Source organism: Pteropus medius, unplaced genomic scaffold (genome assembly GCF_902729225.1).
Source record: "Pteropus medius unplaced genomic scaffold, Ma_sr-lr_union100, whole genome shotgun sequence".
Taxonomy (NCBI): Eukaryota; Metazoa; Chordata; class Mammalia; order Chiroptera; family Pteropodidae; genus Pteropus; species Pteropus medius.
Window position 1 is genome coordinate 17,406,728 of NW_024342471.1, and position 18,641 is coordinate 17,425,368.

At 46.3% G+C, this 18,641-nt stretch overlaps 1 protein-coding gene and 1 long non-coding RNA gene across 30 annotated transcripts in view; one reads left to right on the forward strand and one right to left on the reverse strand.

Annotated features, from left to right (window-relative positions):
* The window catches only part of ZMYND8 (zinc finger MYND-type containing 8), a 103,704-nt gene extending 92,925 nt beyond the window's left edge, over positions 1–10,779 (reverse strand). For 10 of the 29 annotated variants that reach the window (XM_039864526.1, XM_039864531.1, XM_039864527.1 and 7 more), the window contains exons 1-3: positions 10,710–10,779; positions 9,813–10,046; positions 1,063–1,133 (exon numbers count right to left, since the gene is read on the reverse strand). In XM_039864526.1, coding sequence (XP_039720460.1) covers positions 1,063–1,133; positions 9,813–9,826 — 85 coding nt within the window. In that variant the 5' untranslated portion in view covers positions 9,827–10,046; positions 10,710–10,779. Of the gene's footprint in view, positions 1–1,062; positions 1,134–1,223; positions 3,955–4,955; positions 6,727–8,602; positions 8,672–9,186; positions 9,211–9,317; positions 9,419–9,532; positions 9,758–9,812; positions 10,047–10,709 lie in introns of those variants that run through there. The other 19 variants (XM_039864525.1, XM_039864500.1, XM_039864509.1 and 16 more) reach the window with 10 other exon arrangements.
* A 1,604-nt stretch (positions 10,780–12,383) lies between these two features.
* Positions 12,384–14,676, forward strand: LOC120603763 (uncharacterized). Its single transcript, XR_005653112.1, has 2 exons — positions 12,384–12,543; positions 14,360–14,676. It is a non-coding gene; the product is annotated as an uncharacterized LOC120603763 (long non-coding RNA).
* Positions 14,677–18,641: the final 3,965 nt, after the last annotated feature.

An 18,641-nucleotide genomic window follows, 5' to 3' on the forward strand; every position in this document is an offset into this window, starting at 1 on the left:
CAGCCACCCCAGACACAGACCATCCACAGACCAGCCCACCTGAGGTGCCTTCCCCTCTCCTCTTGGGCCCATGCCAGGCCCCGATCTGTGAGGCCAGCCCCAGCAACTGCCAGCTCCCACTTCCCAGGTCACAGTCATGACTATCGGGCCCGAAAATGATATGCCATCCTACAAAAAAATCCTCGAAAAGCTTTGTTGTTTCAGAGACTGCTTTTTGTGACGCTCTCTCGCTAGCTAGATAGAAATCTTTCTGGCAGGGTCTGTAATAACCCTCTCTCCAGCCATTCCCACCTTCCCCACAACCCACAGCACAGGGCTGTGCGCTCAGAGCAGGCACTCAGCGACTCGTCGAAGGAATAACAACAGCGTGGTACAGCCATTAAGTTTAGAGTTGAGCATTTTCATCAACCAAAGATATGAAAAATGTTCCAGTAGCTCATTTTTAAAAGCACCCTGGAGGCAAAAGTGAGTAACTGCTTCTCTTTGGGGAAGCCTCGTAAAATCTCGCACGGACCAAACAAAAAGTACCAATCCCTCAATCAGAAGATTCTGAGACGTCTAACACAGGTTCCTGAATAAAAACATAAACTTGTTTGTTCTAATTTGCTAATTTTTGTCCTACATGCGACTACTGGCCCCAGCATTCCAGAAAGTCCTACATTTCCTTCCAATTCTGCGATCCCAAACACGCCTATTATTAAAATTAGAAACCAAGCAGGAGCTGGAGGCAGGGTTGCTTCCAGAACATACTTTATTTAAATTCTGATTCCTGAAAGTCCCCCTGCAGAGAGACAGCCAGCCACCCTCAAGTCAAGATATAAAATTCACTGTCTGGACAATCCCGGACAGGTCGGTACACCTACAGAGGCACGCGAGAAAAAGAAAAGCAAAGGAGATTTCTCCATTAATTAGGTTCACCCATCCATCCAAGGTCCCTCATCTCAAAATGAGAGGACTGTTGCAGCCTCGGCTCACAGAGCCACACTTCACTGCAAAAACCACCAGAAAGATTCCAATTTCCTTCTCTGCCCTGGAAGAAATAATACAAGATTTTTTACTCACCTTTGGAGCGAGTAGAGATATCCATGCCCTCTCCCACCTCCTGTTCTGTTTTTATTTCCTCTTCAGCCAAGCTGAAACAGAGCAAATTATGTTCACGTTTAGGTAGACTGAGAACTCGCCCCATGGGGGCAGCTATTTCGGGGTCCTAAGAAGAAACCCACCTTTAAGACAATCCCCCATCTTCATGTAGGGGTGGGGTGGGGGGAGGGAGAAACCCACACTTGATGGCAAACAAAGTGTTAAATCTTCTAAAAGAGTTTTTTTAAATACTAGCTTCTTCTTTTTTTAAGTCAAATTACTACTCCAGTTGGTCCTGCTATTAGGGGAATGCGAAAAAGCAGTATTTTTTTTTTTTTTAGACACACAATTACAATCTGCCTCCATGGGCCAATGAGAACCCAGGCTTCAAGTAAACAAGTTTCTCATCCTTAACACTGAGTTCAGGTAAGAGGTGGGTCTCAGGGTACCCAGAGTTCTGATCTCAGAATTCTGCAAGGCAAAGAGCATTTCTCGGACCTCCCTGCTAAATCTTCCAATTTCCCGATGAGGCAGAATATGAAAAAATGTATAGGTGAAATTACAAAGTAGAAAAATTTGCCTAAGCGAGAAGCGAAAAGGCCCGGGTCTCAAAGCATTCCGAGCACCAGCATTTATCCCAGAATTAGAATTGGGATCTCCATACTCCCACCCCTTGGATGCTTCCTCTCGCTAGCAGCATGGCTTAGAGAAAGCATTCGGCACTCTTTTGAGCTGTGACTAATTATCCCCCACCACAAAAGTGGAGCGAGGAAGGATTAGTTGAAAGACAGGCTGAGAGTTGGGGGTTGGGGAGAGAAGCAGAGAAAAGCAAGGCCCCTTTGCTGGGAAGGTCCACCAGAATCTTCTTTCTTTTTCTCTGCTGGAACTCCCCGTTGGATACAGTGCAGGCCATTTCACCTCTTACACAGTACGTGCACACACACACACACACACACACACACACACACACACCTCTCCCAAGCCAAGCCAATCAAGTTAAGCTTTAATAGGTGCAAAATATCTGAGATGCTGAACTTCTCTGGCTTTCAAGTGATAAGAATCCGAACAGTTACTCTCAATGCGATTCCATCAGACCTGTGGTTCAACGAGAAATGGGCGCATCACCCATTTGATATGGCTGGAATTTTCCATCTGGAAGACTCAAAGCCAGGAAAGGAGGGAGGATGGGTGCGAGAAGGAATAGAAAATGTCCCTTTCTGTGTTCATGGTCTGGGATTGTGATAAGACAAAACATGAGTCCAAAAAGAGCTGGTCAGATGGAGGAAGATATGTTAGGGGAGTTCCACGTTTGTTGGGGGAGGAAGGTTCAGAATGGGAACTAGATAGAAAGGAAGAGATGACAGCTCAGAATTAAATCAGAAGTTAAGAGGCCTCAAACTTAACTAGTCCCAGCAGGGAGAAGAAAAATAGTTTAGTTTTAAACCAGAATATTAACACCTTTTGCCCTCCGATACTGAACCCAGTTAACAATTTCATTTACACTGCATCTGTAGAGAAAGGCTGTGACACAAACCACCAAAGAAACAACTGACATGTCACAAACGGTTTTTTCATCAGAAGCAAACAGCCTCTTAAATTTAAACACGTCGCTAAAAGAAAGAATGCAACGGAGATGGTGGAAGGTGATCTGGGCACTAATACTTTTTACTTCAATTTAAGAGGCAAACATTCTGAACTCAGAAAAACATCCCGCCTGCCACGTACACAGGTTGTCCAAATGAAAACTGGTGATGGGTTTCCTGCTTGGGGTGATTGGAAATAAATTTTAACACAAAGCCCCATGCAGCCCTCAGAGATGGGTAGATGGTCCACTTCAAAAGAACGAACGGCCACCTCAATCTTTCTATCAACTAGAATTGTTTCCCTCTCTAGCATGAAGTATGTGAAATCCTAAACTTCTTGAAACCGATCCCATTTTTGGAGTGATGGAGAAAAACGCTAATCTGAGGTCCAACCAAAATGTCTGGTGGTGAGAGAAACAATTACGCATAACAGAGCCCCCAAAACCCACTTGAAGGATTTTCGTAAAGATGAAAACATTCAAAGGTGTATTGATCAGAGAGGAAGGCTGTATTCAAGAGAACAATGATTTGGCTTGTAACAGCCTGGAGAGGTTGAATACTTCTGGCAGGAAGGCTGCTGAGAGGCTAAGAAAATGCAAACTAGTTAGTTCTGTGGTGGCTATCTGCTGCTGAGTTTAAGATAATCAATGCTGGAGCAGAAAAGGGGGAGGAAAGTAAAGCTGTTTTATCTTTCCAAGTATTACAAGTGGGCACCATAATCACCTAACTTTAGGAATAGCACTGCCAGCTTTAGCCAAGGATTTCAAGCACAATTTCAAAAAACCATCTTTTTCACAGATCAGCAAGCCATCGGTCCATGCGCACGCACACACACACACACACACACAACTTGTATTTGACTCAAGGAAATTGCAGTGCCTATGCATTAAAAGGGAGAAAAATTCATTAACAAAAGCAAAGATCAGAATGCAAAATTAGTCATTTGAATAGCCACATCTAAAGGGACTTCCTTTTTTTCTACACCACTGATCTCAGTTTTTTTTTTGTTTGTTTGTTTAGTGTTAAGTACTAGTATGTTATTAGAGAAAAAATTATGAATATTACATCAAAAGTGGTGGTGAGATAAGATTTGTGCCTGTCTGAATGCCCCACAGATCTTGGTCAATTTAGGTTAAGAACTGTTCAGTCATTTGAAGGGGGGAAAAAAAGTCAAATAACAGTAATAGTTAAAAAGAAAACGCAGCTGCATCTGGAGAAAAGACTTTGAACTCTTGTCATTAACACATTAAAGTCTTAGAAAATACACAGTATCTTTCCTTCCATACCTGCTAGCTTCCAGCAACCCAGAATATTTAAACTAAAAAAAAAAAACAAAAACAAAAAACAATAGAACCACAAGCTCGTTTCAAATTGACATTACATTTTTTTTTCTTTTAAGGTCGGCTGGGAGGCTGGGGGCCCGCCCAAGGAAAGGGTAATATTAGCTGAAAAGCAAACAACAGCCTCTTACCCCAACAGGAAAATTCACCATCAACTAGTTGTATAAATACACTGTAGGCTCCCACCGCCACCACCTCTTGCATTCACATTTACCCTAAGTCACTTGCCTCTGGATTCCACAAACTGATACATTTCAGGCGATTAAAGAAGAAATAACAGCACCTACAAATACAACCAAACCTTCCCATCCCGTCCCAGAAAGAATAAAAGATTTCTCCCCCAACGCCTGAGCAAGAAAACCTATGCTTACTTCTTAACCTGCATTCACTGAAAAAGAGCAATTAAAAGTTGAAGATGAACTGCTGAACCTCCAGGATGTTTTAAGCCTTCTGATTATTAATTCTGAGGACTCAAGCCTGGTCCGTAATTCCCAGGAATCCTATTCCCTGAACACTTCCAAGAGAGAGGAAAAAAAAGAAAAATCTAGTTTTGACAGAAAAATGCCTGGATACACAATACCCAGATATTTCTTCTCCCCAAGTGCCCCTACTATTTGACTTTTAACCAGAACTATCTAAACCCATCTAGAATATATAACCAGCATGCACAAGACTCTGGTTCTACAGCTGAGGATCATCACACAGCAATTCAAGAATCATGCATCATTCGAAAGGACTTTTCCTTCAGCTTTTTACTTTCATTCAAAATATCAAACTGGTCCAGGCTGTAAAAAATAGTTAATCCCCAAGACACAACATCTTCCTCTTCTAGAGCACAAAATAGTGAACATCAAAATTTTAAAAACCATGCTCCCCTAAATCTGCAATTAATTAAAAAAAAAAATGGGAGGGAAGGGAATGGTTAGCAGAGCAGCTTTATATAAGCACTCACCTAAAACAGGCAGAGTCATCGGTAGCTAAGCTATTTATGCAGGATTCTTAAAATGGCGTCTGGCAATACTGCCTCATTCCTGTATTGAAGCTAAAATGGTAGCAGTTTGTTCAATAGCTGTAGCTCTTGTTTAAGCAGCCCTGCTAGTTTCAAAGCCACCTTCCTAAATATCAGAACCAGGAAAAGCTCAACCAGAGGACACCAACAACCCAACGTTTAGAGGCTTAAAAAAAAAATCTGCAATGACAGGGGGAGTTTGTGAAGTCACAGGTTCCTAAGGAAAACCCTTCCCTTTTAGATCCTGAACCTTCAACATGAGGCTGTGAGATGAGGCCCCCCTTGCCCTCGAATGAGCTGGGTGCAAGGTTAGGAAATATGCAGCCCGGTGGCATAAACTGCAGACAGACAGGTGTCTGTGCAAACACAAAAATGTTAAAAGGGAGCAGGCTGGGGAGGGGAAGGAAGCCCATTTCCCCTTCTTGGTATATTAGAAACCAGTTTAGCATCCATACCAAAGGAGCTAGGTGAAATGAAAGTGCTTCAAGGGCAGCAGCATCTGAAAAGCCAAGCTAAAGGGCTGCACCCCAGTCTGAGGCCAAGGTAAAATCAAAAGGCTGTTTCTAATCCTGAAAACAGCCACCAAATACTCAGCCAGTCCTAAGACAGCATCAAGGAAAGACAATCCAAATCTGCAGAAAAGACAATAGTAAAACATTCCTTCAGCCAAAGCACGGGATGCTCCCAAATTAGATTTTTGTCCACCCCCAAGAGAGCCCTGAAAACTAACAATGGGTTTTGCAAAACCCGCTTTCAAAGGCCGAACTAAGAGCCTCGTAGTGGATAATGTAATTTACTGTTACAGGTCTGAGCACTGGCCTCAGAACTCTGTGGTGCTGAGAGTTTCAAGGTGACTGCTTTTTAGCTCCAGGGGAGACAGGAGGGCATGGTGCCCAAGGCCATGCCAGGGTGAGGACGGGCAGCTGGCTCCTCGCCGGCTGATAGGCAGGTAATCTTGATAGGAGGGACAGCCTGGCAGCATAGCTAGCTGCAGGGCTGAAATGGCTGCAGCCAGCTTGTTTATCTGGAAGGAGAGTAGGGAGGGGGAAGGGCAGCCATAGCCTAGGCAACCTGCAGCCATGGGTGAATCCTCGTTTTTACATTTAAGAGCAACACAAGGGCTTCTAAACACATTCCCTTGCTAAATCTCTGCTGTGGGGAGAGCCAAGGCACTTTTCCGTGTGCCTTTCTTTTCAGGGTCAACCAGAGGCAAAGCCAGATCTGGGGCTTCTCAGCTGACAAATGTCTGTTGCCTCTGCCACAGAAGAAAGAAGGGAAAAGAAACAAAGAGATCACACATTTGAAGTGTTTGGACTCAAAAACCCTACCTCTGCCTTCAGGGTTTTTCTGGGTTACTGTCACCCTGGGTTTTTAAAGAGTGACTCCTCTTCCCCCTTCTCCCATGTAAGAAGCAGTTTTCCCCACTGTTCTCCCCAGGAGAGAAAAGGGGAAATGTTTTGTTTAAAAGAAAAGGGGTTACGAGAAAGAAAGAAAAGAAAGAGAAGCTATTGTTTTCATCCCTAATTTATAGTCCAAGATGCCTCATTGTTTCTTTATTTCTGACTCCAATCTTTCAGCTGGTAATTATAAAAGTAACTGGACAGGGCTCCACCAGGCTAACCATGTCCATGCACAGCAATTAGAAAAACTCTGTGGAAAGTTTACTGAGTGATTCTATATAATTAATTCCTAGTTATAGACCGAACACTGACCATTTTCTGGAGCTAATAAAAGCAGTGAGTTCCCCCCTCCCCCCATGTGAATGCCACTTCATTTCCCAAAGCAGAAAGTGAATCCATCCTGGGGGGGGGCAGTCTTAAGGGGCGGTGGGGGCAGGAAGTGGGGGATCAAAGCTCCAGTGTGCCTGTCTGTTCCTTGCAGCTGTGCATCCTCTTTGGGGACAGAGGATGCAGAAGGAAAAAAGGAAAACAGCCCATGTTCTTTCTGTTCCTCCCTCTGCAATTTGCAAACGTGGCACAGTACATTCCACCTTGGTATAAAAAAAGAAAGTGGGGGAGGGGAGGTGCCCTAGGAATGGAATGCAAGAGACTCTTCGGCTTGGAGAATTTGCTTTTCCTAAAAGGAACAAAGATGGTAGAAATTTCCAGAAGGCCCGGTCTGAGTCCAGCCACTGCAATTGTCAATCTGTAACCTTTCCTCCAAGTCTATTGGTTCAAAAGCTGGAGAGAGGAACCCCATTGGGCTGCTCTGTGAGCCAGCACTGCTGTCCCTACCTCGTCCTGCTGCAATGCAGACATTTAGTTTTTTACCCCTTAGTGAAACTGGAAAATAATGCGACTTTGAAAGCAATTAACTTTTTAGAGACTCATGCTTGGTGGTGGCCACGAGACCCGAGGAAAGTGGCTAGCTTGGTCCAGGGCTGGGAACTTGCTGGGGCTGAGCATCTGAAAACAGATCTTGGCTTTGCAAACCTGTGGGAGCCATTTTAATGCAAGCTTTTAGAGGACAAATGCCTTGCCAAAGGTTTCCTTCCAGCCCAACAAACACACCATTATGCAAACGTTGAAGGCACTAAACCAGGAGTCTTCTGATTAGATATTGCTGCTTCTAGGGAGGCCTCAATATGTAATTTCCATTTACAGTCAGGAGATAAGAACAAAGAACATAGCTAAGAGTCTGGACTTACTTGTGTGGGGCAGCAGCACTGTTCAGTTTTAAGTATATAAAACATCATTAACTGCCTGAACTTTTACTCTAAGAAGCTAACCTTACACAGACTTTTAACTTAGAATTGGGTACAGTTCTTGTTATTCAAATGAGCTTTTTTCCAATTGGTGCTAAAAGGTGGGTAGCTGGACACTAAAAGATTACTGACTCCATGAAGTTGGCTTAAAACAGCAACTGAATGTATTTCCAGCATTTACAGTCATTGCTGGACTGGTCTCCAGACTGGAAATTGATGCAGCGAACTTCTAGGGAAATTATGTAGCTAACATTAAACAAGAGTCCACTTTTTTTTTTGCACTCTTAAGTTCTAACTGCAGCATTAAGAGATCAGGAGAAATGTAAAAAGTGAGAAATGGATCACAAGTAAAGGCCAGCATGCATACAGATGTGTGTGGCTCGGGCTTGGAAAAAGCCCGAATCTGTTGAGCACTGAGTCCTGAATCAAACCAAGTTTGCTGGTGGGTGGGATTTCACACTCCATGTCCTAAAACCCCAGTACTGACACCACCACCCACACACCACACCACCACTGCTTAAGGCTCTGTGACTCTAAGAACAAGCACTTTCTTACACTTCGCACGCAGATCACCTACCCAGAGTTCTATCTAATATCCAAACAAACCCAATTAAAGGTCTCCAGGCAAGTCACAGTGAACTGTACATTTCTCCCCTGCAGGAGGGTTAACAGGAAGTGTAATCTTCAATCCTAGCTGCAGGTTCTCAGGAAAAACAGTGGATTCAAACAGTCACCTAAAATCAAGACACTATTAAAAAGCCCTTATTTGGTTCCTGCTAATGAAAAGCCCTCCACTGCTGTAGCCAAGACCCCCTGTTAAAAAGACCCCAAATGTTCGCCAAACTCTTCATACGTGGTCACAGAGGAAATGGATCGCTTTACTTACCCAACATGTTCAAGCAACCGTCTCATTTTTCCACAGTTAAGAAGAGAGAACAGGCTGGCAGATTTGGGACTTGATCAAAAAGGAAATTTTTTTAAACAGTTACATGGGATTATTAAAAACACACACAACAACAACAACACAACAACTGAATAGGGAATGCTGTCATGAGCCACAGACATGATTTTATTTCCTCTGCACTCTATCACACAGGAGGGCAGAAGATGATACAATGTAAAAAAAAAGGGAAAGGGAAAAAGAAAACAGGGAAAAAAGATACATTAGTTCATTGAAAATCATGCAAGAAGAGAAAGCTAAGGGATTCAAAAAAGAGTCCTCACAGATTTATTGCAGGATGTTGTCCAACATCTCCCCCCTCCACGCCCCCCCCCTCAATCCCCATCCCTACTCCAAAAACTTCCTCCAAAGCCTAGAAAACACTTTCAGAAACATTTGCTGGCTGTAGGCTGGCTTGCAGAAGAACATTCTGTATCAACAGAAGTCAGGAAAAAAGGCTGAACAATGTAGTTTCAAGTGGAGAAACCCTGTGGGGAGAGAAAAGGCCATGTAGAGACACCACCACCCACCTAGGCCCCAGGAGCTGAGCGCTCTCCCTAGCACTGCTCTGCTGAGGGCTTGGTTCTGTTTAAAGCACACGTCCTCTCTGGTCAAAACTTAGTCCAGCCTTCCCAGAACCTCTTTGGAGAGGAAAACTTGCCTGCTCTGCTGTCTGCCATAAGCTCTCCTTAGAGAGGAGCCTGCTTGCTCACCTTCCATTTTCTTCCCCCAGCAGGCATGTGACACAAGAGAAGACAATAGTGCAAGGGTGGGGTGGGGGGAACTGCTCAGAGAGACAGAGAGAGAAGAGAGAGAGAGAGAGAGAGAGAGAGGGGAGGAGAGAAGGAAAAAAAAAAACCTTCTTTTTTGGCATACCAGGATCTAGCTTCAAACTATTCCAGAAACACCATGTCCTGGTGGAAGAAACGGTGTTCCAGGCCCTTGCCAGTTTGCAAAATCAAGCTATGGCTAATGGCTACTTAGCCATGTGACCCAAGAAAGCAAAAAAAAAATTCTCTCTAAACAGTTCCAAGTTAACCTAAGTGCTGTGGGGGTGAGTGTGGCACGGCCAGCCACACAGAAATCACACTGCTCGCCCACAATTCGGATGTCTCAGAGGGAGGGGGAGAAAAGATGGTTAAAAAGTCGAGCTTACCTCTGTGGATGCATTGTTAACACTGTGTAATGTCAATACTTATAAAACATGGAGGACAGGCTCCTAGTTCTCACAGAAAAAGGGTTTGGCACTTCGGCTTGATGATCTGGCCGCCTAATAAGAGCTCATCCCCGATTGGCTGGCCTGGCAAAGCGGAGTGTAAGGCCACCCGGGATTGGCTGAAACACTTCCTGAGCGATTATCTTTGTGAGGCTCTGGTGAGCAAGAGCCATCCTGTGCATAGAAAAAGACAGGCTAAGCTAGGCCTTTTGCAGCAAGAAAAACTTAGGAAAGGGGCCCCCAGACGCACTTCTCCCATACCCTGACTAGATTTCCCAGCACGGGCAAACCAGTGCAGCCAGGCTGACCTGCCCCCAGCAAAGCCTGAGGCCCAGATGACACTGCCAAGAGAGTTTTTGGGGTGAGCTGAAAGGGCTCGCCCTCACCTGCCCCCACAGAAGCGGCTCTTTGCTAGGAAGAAGGCTGGCCTTTTTCTAGAACAATCCAGCAGCATGGTTCCCCTGGAGGGGAATGTGAAGCCGAATAGGGGGAGCCCCAGGAAAAGAGCTAAGGGAGCAGGAGGAAAGGGGCTTGAGGCAGGCCTCAGAGGAGCTGGGGGCAAACAGACAGGACAGGCAAGCCCCAAGAAATCGCTAAGGAGCAGTCGTGGCTTCTCAGACAAGAGAGGACTCGGGCTGCTGAGGGGAGGAGGGGCACAGAGTGGTCAAGTTTGCATAGTCATTGTCAAAATGCCTCCTGGAAAAGCAGGCCAGAGAGCCATTTTCTCCCCCGCAGAGAATCTGTCCTCTTGCCCCCCTCAGCCAGTACTCAAAGGAAAACCAACATGGGTTCCTGCCTCCCTGCCAGGATGCCAAGGGCCCCCCCCTCCGTCCTTACCCTAAGAAAAGCCAAATGCACTCCTAGCAGCCACATGCCCAGATCTACAAACTTCCCGTCCCCTCCCGCCCCCCCTCCCCACCGCTGAGGCCTGCTAAACCTGTCAGTTAAACAAAAATCTGACTTCCGTATTAGTCTGCGATGCCTTCAGCTTCCTGCCTATTAACCCTCTCTCGGACTCTGGGCCTGGCTGGGAAAGACTAGGCCCTGAGATCGCAGAAAAGGCCTGTGGAAAAATACCAGCTGCAGCTCTCCCGGCAGATGCAGAAAGAGAGAGAGTGAGCCGCTGTCTCTCGCCTTTGCTTCCCAAGGAGGCGTGTACCATCTGAATCCAGGGCACAGGCAGTGCCTCTTGGTCTGAGAAGCCATTTAAACCCAGAGGGAGAAAGAAGGATGTCAAACTCAGGGAACAAGAACCCCCATTATTAGTCAGGCCTACACCCACGGCTTAGCCCTTCCTGTCACAGTCACCCCTGTATACATGGACTTGGGGAACTGGGCCCTCGGTGGGCAGACAAATCCCATGAGCTTTATAAGGATTCTTGTTTCAATTTATTTCCACAGAGAACGGCTTCTTTTCGTCCCCTAAGGCAGATGGAGCAGCTATTTCACACACAGCCCTATACTTGGCAGACCCCCTCACCCCCATCTCTGGCACTGCTCCCCAGTAAAATATTAACTAGTTTTTCAGAGCAGCTTATAATTCCACCCATTTTAGTACTATTAGGAGGTCTTTGCCTGTTCCTCCCAAAAGCTGTCTTGGTAGTTAATCTGTACCCTGAGAAAGAAAAGACAAATGCAGAAGGATCTCAAAATGGCAATGCTTGCTTGCTTTTTTTTTTTTTAAGACAGTGCTTAATTAACAAGATTTTTTTTTTTTTTTTTTTTTTAACAACAAGCTGGAACAACAGAAGCTAAATAAATACCATTCTTTAGAGGCTGGAGAAAGCTTCCAGAGGCGAGGCAGCCATATGCCAGGAGGTAAAAACTAAGACCCAATAAAGTCTCCCCTCTCCTCCTAAAATTAGGACCCGTGGGCTTTCTTGTGCCACACCCGTTGGTTCCCACAAAGGAAGCACAGAGTTGGTGGCCTGTTCTCGCTGCCCCGCCCACCCCCCACGGACAGCAGAGGCCCACTGTCTGTCAGACAGGAACAAGCCAGGAATACACACACACACACACACACACACACACACACACAGTGCTGCAGAGGCAGGTCCCAGGCTTTAGGAAAAGGGAGGGGACTTTGTCACCATTGTTGTATTTTAAGCTGAAGAGGCCACCTCCACTGCCAAGAGAGCCAGCACTCAGGACAACAGGCCTGGGCCTCGCCAGAAGGGAGGGGCCTCCTCTTCCTGGGGGTGGAAGCATGTACACGAAGACCAAACGGGGGGGCAAGAGGCAGAGGCCAGAGCTAATCAGACTGTGCTCTCCGTCCTCGTTGGGTGGCAGTGGCGTCCCGCCACCCTCCCATGAGGAATCCCGTTTGTCTCCCCAGGTTGTGCTTTTGAGGGAACAAACGTGACTGTGAGTTTGTGGCAGATCTTGTGTACAGCCAACTTCACGACCCGATGAGGAAATGAAATATGCCACTGGTGTCCGTGGTGGATTTTAACCCGGGATTAGAGCTTGTTGCATAAGCAGCTGCAGCATCCTCCCCCTCCCTCCCACCCTCTCTCTGATCACTTGATCACTTGAAATGTTTTCTGGGGCAAAGAGCAGGAAGCTGCAAGCTTATTCTGGCAGCTCTGCTCTGTCTGAGGAATGCCGTTGGCATTCGGGTAGGTCCGAGGTTATCTGGAAAACAGCAATTCGGCTGGGGACAGAGACAAAGGTATGGTGGCAGATGGAATCCTGGGAGGAACACGAATTGAAAAGGAAGCCCAGGACAGGCCCAGTAAGGGCCACTCCGGGGTTTGATGGAATGTGGCTGATAAGAGGGAAAGGAGCCCAATATTGCTGTCCTCAATCTAGAGATGATTCAATGGCCTTTCTCAAACCGCCCCCTGCACAGAGTAGTCCCAGCAGCTACCACATGCTCACAGGGGCCAGGCGCTGTGCTAAATCAGTGCTTTACGCAGACTGACTCCAGGAGATAGGGAGTATTGTTAGAGACCCAGAGGGAGAAGTGAGCTGCCCAAGGTCGCACAGCTGGCAAGTGCCAGAGGCCAGACTTATGACTCCACATCATTCATTAAACCCTGTAACTTTCGTTTGCCTCTAAAGAGAAGCATGACCTGTGATTTCTTTTTGGGGGTCGACGCCTTTGACAAAGAGTTTTAAGTCCTGAATGATGGCGCCAGGAGAATTTTAGATCAGACTCATTTCAAGGCCCAGAGAAAGCTCCTCTCTCCCTACAAAGCTTCAGCAAGACGTCAAGGGAAAACTTTGCCATCTCTAAAATCCGGCTTTTATATTCCTTGAAATCAGTAGTTCTCAACCAGGGATGGTTTGGGCCCCCTCCCCCGCCCCCCTCCCAGGGGATATGTGGCAATGTCGGGAGAGGTGCGAATGGCATCTGGTGGGCAGAGCCCAGGGACGCTGCTAAACATCTTACAGTGCACAGGACAGTCCTCACAATAAGGTCCAAAACGTCCCATCGTGCCGAGGTAGGGGAACCTTGTCTCGAATGAAAAGGAAGAATTCCAACCATTATGCCTCAGGATAGAAAAGCCAGCACAGGCCTAAACAAGCAGGTTCCACGGTGATATTAATAAGCAATGAGCTAATAAAAATAGAATAGAATATGTCTCTCTTAATATTCCCAGGCGGAGAAAATCGGGGGACAGAATCAGGCTGAAGGAAGCCAGGCGGAGAGTCTCAGTGATAGAGTTGGTCTCCAAGGAGAGGAAGGGCTGGCTCCAGCTCCCTTCCCCAGGCACCTTAACTAGCCGAGGCCTGGCCTCACCGAAATGGCTCTCCACTCCCGTTGGCCTGCAGCCAGGCGAGCAGCAGGAGGAGCGGCCTCAGCAAGCTGCATCCCGAGATAGCCTGTTCGCCTGACTATGAAAATAAGCACACTTGGAGTTATCTGCCTCAAGCTAGCAGCAGGCCTCTCTGTCTGTTATGCGAAACGGACAGGATTGAGGCAGGGAAGTGTTTTAAATATCTTGTTTTGTTTTGTTTCTTTTTGGCCAACTGGAACGGAGGCCGACTTCAGGCATGGTGACAGAAGGGCTCACCTTCAGAGCACACAGTCATGTTAGAGCCATAAAGAGGCAATTAGGACTCCCTACCTTGGAGAAGAGGTGTCCTCTGAAAGGTCTCTTTCTTTCTTTCTTTCTTTCTTTCTTTCTTTCTTTCTTTCTTTCTTTCTCTCTCTCTCTCAATCTCTCTCTCTCTCTCTCCTCCCCCTCCTCTCTCCCTCTCTCTCTCTCTCTCTCTCTCTCTCTTTCTTTCTTTCTTGGAGGCACTGGCAAGATTGGGCAAAGGGAAAGAGGAGGGAAGGGCAGTGGGGGATGGTACGTGGCCATCAGGCAGATGGCCTCAGTGTGGGTGGGGAGAGACGTAAGGGATGCAGGAACAAAATGAAAACCAAAAGGAAGAGGATTTGGACCTCCACTTCCCTGCTCTTTTTACTCCCTAGCAATTACCATTACAGAAAGAATACCACATATTTATTCACTCTGTTTGTTTCTCTCTCGCACTAGACCAGTGGCCATGTCTGGAGACATTTCTGGTTGTCACATCTGGAGGAAGGGTGTGATACTGGCATCCAGAGGGTAGAGACCAGGGATGCTGCTACACACTCTGCAATGCGTAGGACAGCACCCACGAACAGAGAACTAGCCAGCCCCAAATGTTATCCGTGCCAAGGCTGAGAAACCCTGCATCAGACAGACTGAGAGCTTCAGCAAGGCCAAGACCTTGCCTGAATTGTTCACCACTGTGCTCTCCGCATCTAACACTGTGCTCGACATGTATTAGAGCTCAATAAAACATCACCCCTACCTAGATGGTTACAGAAGTCTCCTGCCTGAGCCTCCTGCTTCTGCCCTTGTCAATGCTTGTGCACATGCAGTCACACATATGTGCACACGTGCACACGTGTACACACAGAAGCCGCCAGTGATTCTTGTTAAAACAAGTCAGATCTTACCCTCCCTCTGCTCAAAATCCCTCAATTGCTCCCACCTCACTCAGAGTAAAATTAAAGCTCAAGTGCAAAGATGGCCATAGAAATGCAAAAGCAAATTTAGTTCCCCCGGAATGCAGTGGATTGACTTGAGGATAAGTTTTGCCAGTTTTTGTCTCTATTTGTAAATTTGTGTCAACATTCCTTATCTGTGCGGTACTCTGAATCCGCCTATGAATCAGTTATAACATCTTATGAGTTAGATAAAATCTCTGATGTGTTCTTTTTATATTTGTATGTAGCCGTTTAAATAAATTATGTTTGAACAGTGATTTTTAATTTTTTTGAAAGAAAAAGAAGTCATCATTGACCTCCAAGAATCAGCTTCAACAGGGTAGTTAGGGTAGTTGGGTGTACTGTTCCCTGACCTCTTGCTAACATTCAATGCTGGACACATCTGAGTTTCCAAAACACTGCTCGGCCCAGCAACTCCAGCGCTAACTGCTCTGCTGTGTCCTTCTGGCCATGCATAGGATGCTCTTTATCTAGGCTCTGGAGCCAGTCAGCTGGAGAAGGGAGCAGGGGTCAGTCCCTTCCAAGCTTCCTCTCTTCACTTAGGGAACTTAAGCAAGTTGTTTAACCTTTTTGTGCCTCAGTTTCCGAGTCTGCGAAGTGGGGATGTGAGGATTATTTAACACAGGTGCAGAGTACCTGCTGAAGAAATGTTGGATGTTTTTTCTTTCCTTGCAACCTCTTCGTGCAAGAATTCCATCCACTGTCACAGCAGATTCCAAAGCTAAGGACCAAGGCCCAACCTCTCTCCTGAAGCCCAGATCTACGTGTCTAACCTCTGGACGAGCATGTTCTTACTCTTGATCCAGACAGTTCACAGACATGTACAGAGTGCCTCCTCTCCCTCTGAGAGCTGATGACTGAGCAAGGAAGTAATAAACAATTAAAAATGCATAAGATAAAATATCAAATTGAGATCAATACTATGAAGAAAAACAAAGCAGGGTGAGGATATAGGGGAGTGAAAAGATGGGGTGAGGCTGCTTTAGGCAGGTAGGGGAAGGGCTCCAATAAGGCTGTGACATTTGAGCAGAAAGAGATGGAGCCTTCCAGGTTGGGGGGGGCAGCAAGTGCAAAGTCCCTGAGGCAGGTTCAAGCTTGGTAGCCTGGTGTTTCAGAGAAACAAAAACAAAAAAGGCCAAACGTGGCCCCCAAAAAAGGCCAGTGAAGCATGTCCACGCTGTTTCTAATTCTACCCCAAATGAGAGCCCCAAGGAATGATAACTAAGCACATGTAATCAAGACTGTGTCTGCCACTGCCTAGCTGGAGCTCAAATAATTTCCATGACTCTACACCTGGTTCTCCACATACAAAATCGGAATACTGCTTCCTATCTCATAAGGTTGTACTCCAGAGTAAATGAATTAATGGCTATGAAAACACCTGCCATAAACAAAGCATTCAAAACAAATAATGGCTACACTCACTTTTTCTGCTGTCTTCAAAAGCCTTCAACAATTCTCTACTAATTAAATGCAACCCTGACCCACCCTTATCAGGCCCTCTTTATCTGTCTCCATACCTGACTTTCCCATCTCAGCTCCCTCTATTTTTCAGTGAAATGGGATAGCTCACCTGTTCCCAAGTGTGACCCACCATGGCTCATTCTCCCTATATCCCTTGTTGGAATAACACCTACCCTTCAAATCTCAGGTGCCGCCTCATGTCCAGAGTGTCTTTACTGATTTCTCAGCTGGGAGGTTCCTTGGCTCCTGACTTCTAAGCCACTAGAGCACACAACCCCTGCCTTTGTGACTTCTCAGTATTGGGGGGCCACTGGGACCTCTCACTGAGCAGGGCAAACCCAACCAGCACCTCTGCAGGGCCCCCATCCCAGTCAACAGAATCACCCTTCATCTGGTTGCTTCAAATCAGCACACTCGACTCTCCGCTTTTGCTCACAGCCCTCATCCAAACCATCAGCAAGGCCAGGAGATCTGCCCGCCAAGTATATTCTGAACATGGCTCTTCTGCTCATCACCCAACCCCTTCCCTCGGCGCCACCAACCCTGTTCACTCACAAAACTGCTACAGCAGTCTCCCCAGTCATTCCCAATCCTCCATCCTCCTTCCCTTCAGAATCACCCGGGGATTCCACTAGTGCGTGTTACCTCCCGGGGATTGCACTGGACAGCCAAGACTAAGAATCCTGTTCTAACTCATCTCCCGCCTCCCCCTCCTGCCCTCTCTGGGCTCTTGTCCACACGATAGCCATAGGAACCTTGACGTCACCTGCCTGCTCAAAACCGTCTCTGGGCAGCACAATTCACAATAAGCAAAAGGTGAAAATCACCCAATTGTCCATCGAGGGATGAATGAATAAACAAGATGTGGTCTGTCTGCGCAATGGAATATTACTCAGCCAGAAAAAGGAATGAACCTTATGCTAAGTGAAAGAAGCCAGACACAAAAGCCACATATTGAATGGTTGGTTGTTTATATGAAATATACAGAATAGGCAAATCCAGAGACAGAAAGTAGGTCAATGGTTGTGGGAGTTGGGGAGAGAGGAATGAAGGGTGACTGCATAATGGATACTGGGGTTTGCCTTTTGGAGTGATGAAAAAGCTCTGGAACTAGATAGTGGTGGTTGCACAACATTGTGAAAATACTAAATGCCTCTGGATTGTAGACTTTTGAGTGGTTAAAATGGTAAATTTTACATTAAGTATATTTTATTAAAATTAAAAAAAAACTATCCACATCCTTCTCATCTCACCTAATATAAAACTCCACTTCTGCCACATGCTCTCTCCTCGACTCCTACCAATTCCCCCAGGGCGCACTGCGCTCAGCCACCTCCGTCTGCCACCTTGCTGTTTTTCAATGCAACTTTTGCTTTTCGTGTGTCTCTCTTTTGCCCTTGAAGTTTCTAGGTATTTGCGCCTCACTCTCAAACTCCCCTGCTGTGTTATAAATCCCGGAGTGTAGAACTACAGTAGCATCATGACTCTTATAGGAACTCGGTGTTTGTTGAATGACTAAACAATCACTCGATTCTATACGGTTACTTACATTCACTTTCTGGCATCAAGCCTCATCTGCATACCTTCCCATGATAAATCACATCCTCTCCTTCCCCCGCTCAAAATCCTCCAATGGCTTCCCATCACTTTAAAACCAAAGTCTGCAAACTATGGCCCACGGGCCTAATCCAGCCCACCACCTGTTAATACCTGACCTTCGAGCTCAAAATGGTGTTTTACATTTTTAAATGGTTGGAAAAAAAATCAAAGATAAAAATTTGTGGCATGCATAAATCCAAAGAAATTTAAATTTCGGTGTCCAGAGAAAAGCACGATTGGAACTTCATTTGTTTATTGTCTGTCTGCTTTTGCACTGCAACGGCTGGGTCCAGTGATTGTAACGGAGACCACAGACGGCCCTCGAAGCCTAAAATATTTACTATCTGGTCCTTCACAGAAAATCTTTGCAACTCCCCTTTTCAGCAGAAAATCTTGTCACTCAGAGCCCTCTCCAGGCCGGTCCCCACTCTGATCTCTCAAATGAGTCCCCCTCCCTCCCTCCTTTCTGGCAGCCTAGGCCTCCTTCCTCAGGCTGTCTCCCTCCTAGATCCTATGCACCGTCCCCTCCACCTGGAACACCTTCAGGCCCATGGTTCTCTTTCACGACTCAGGTCTGGCTGCAAACGCCACTCTTCCAAGAGGCCTTTGTTGACCATCCATCTGGCACTGACTTCTTACGTTTTCCGAGACACCACTCTGTAATTTCCTTCCTAGGACTTAGCACAACATCTAAGCCCCTTATTTCTCTGTTTACTTAC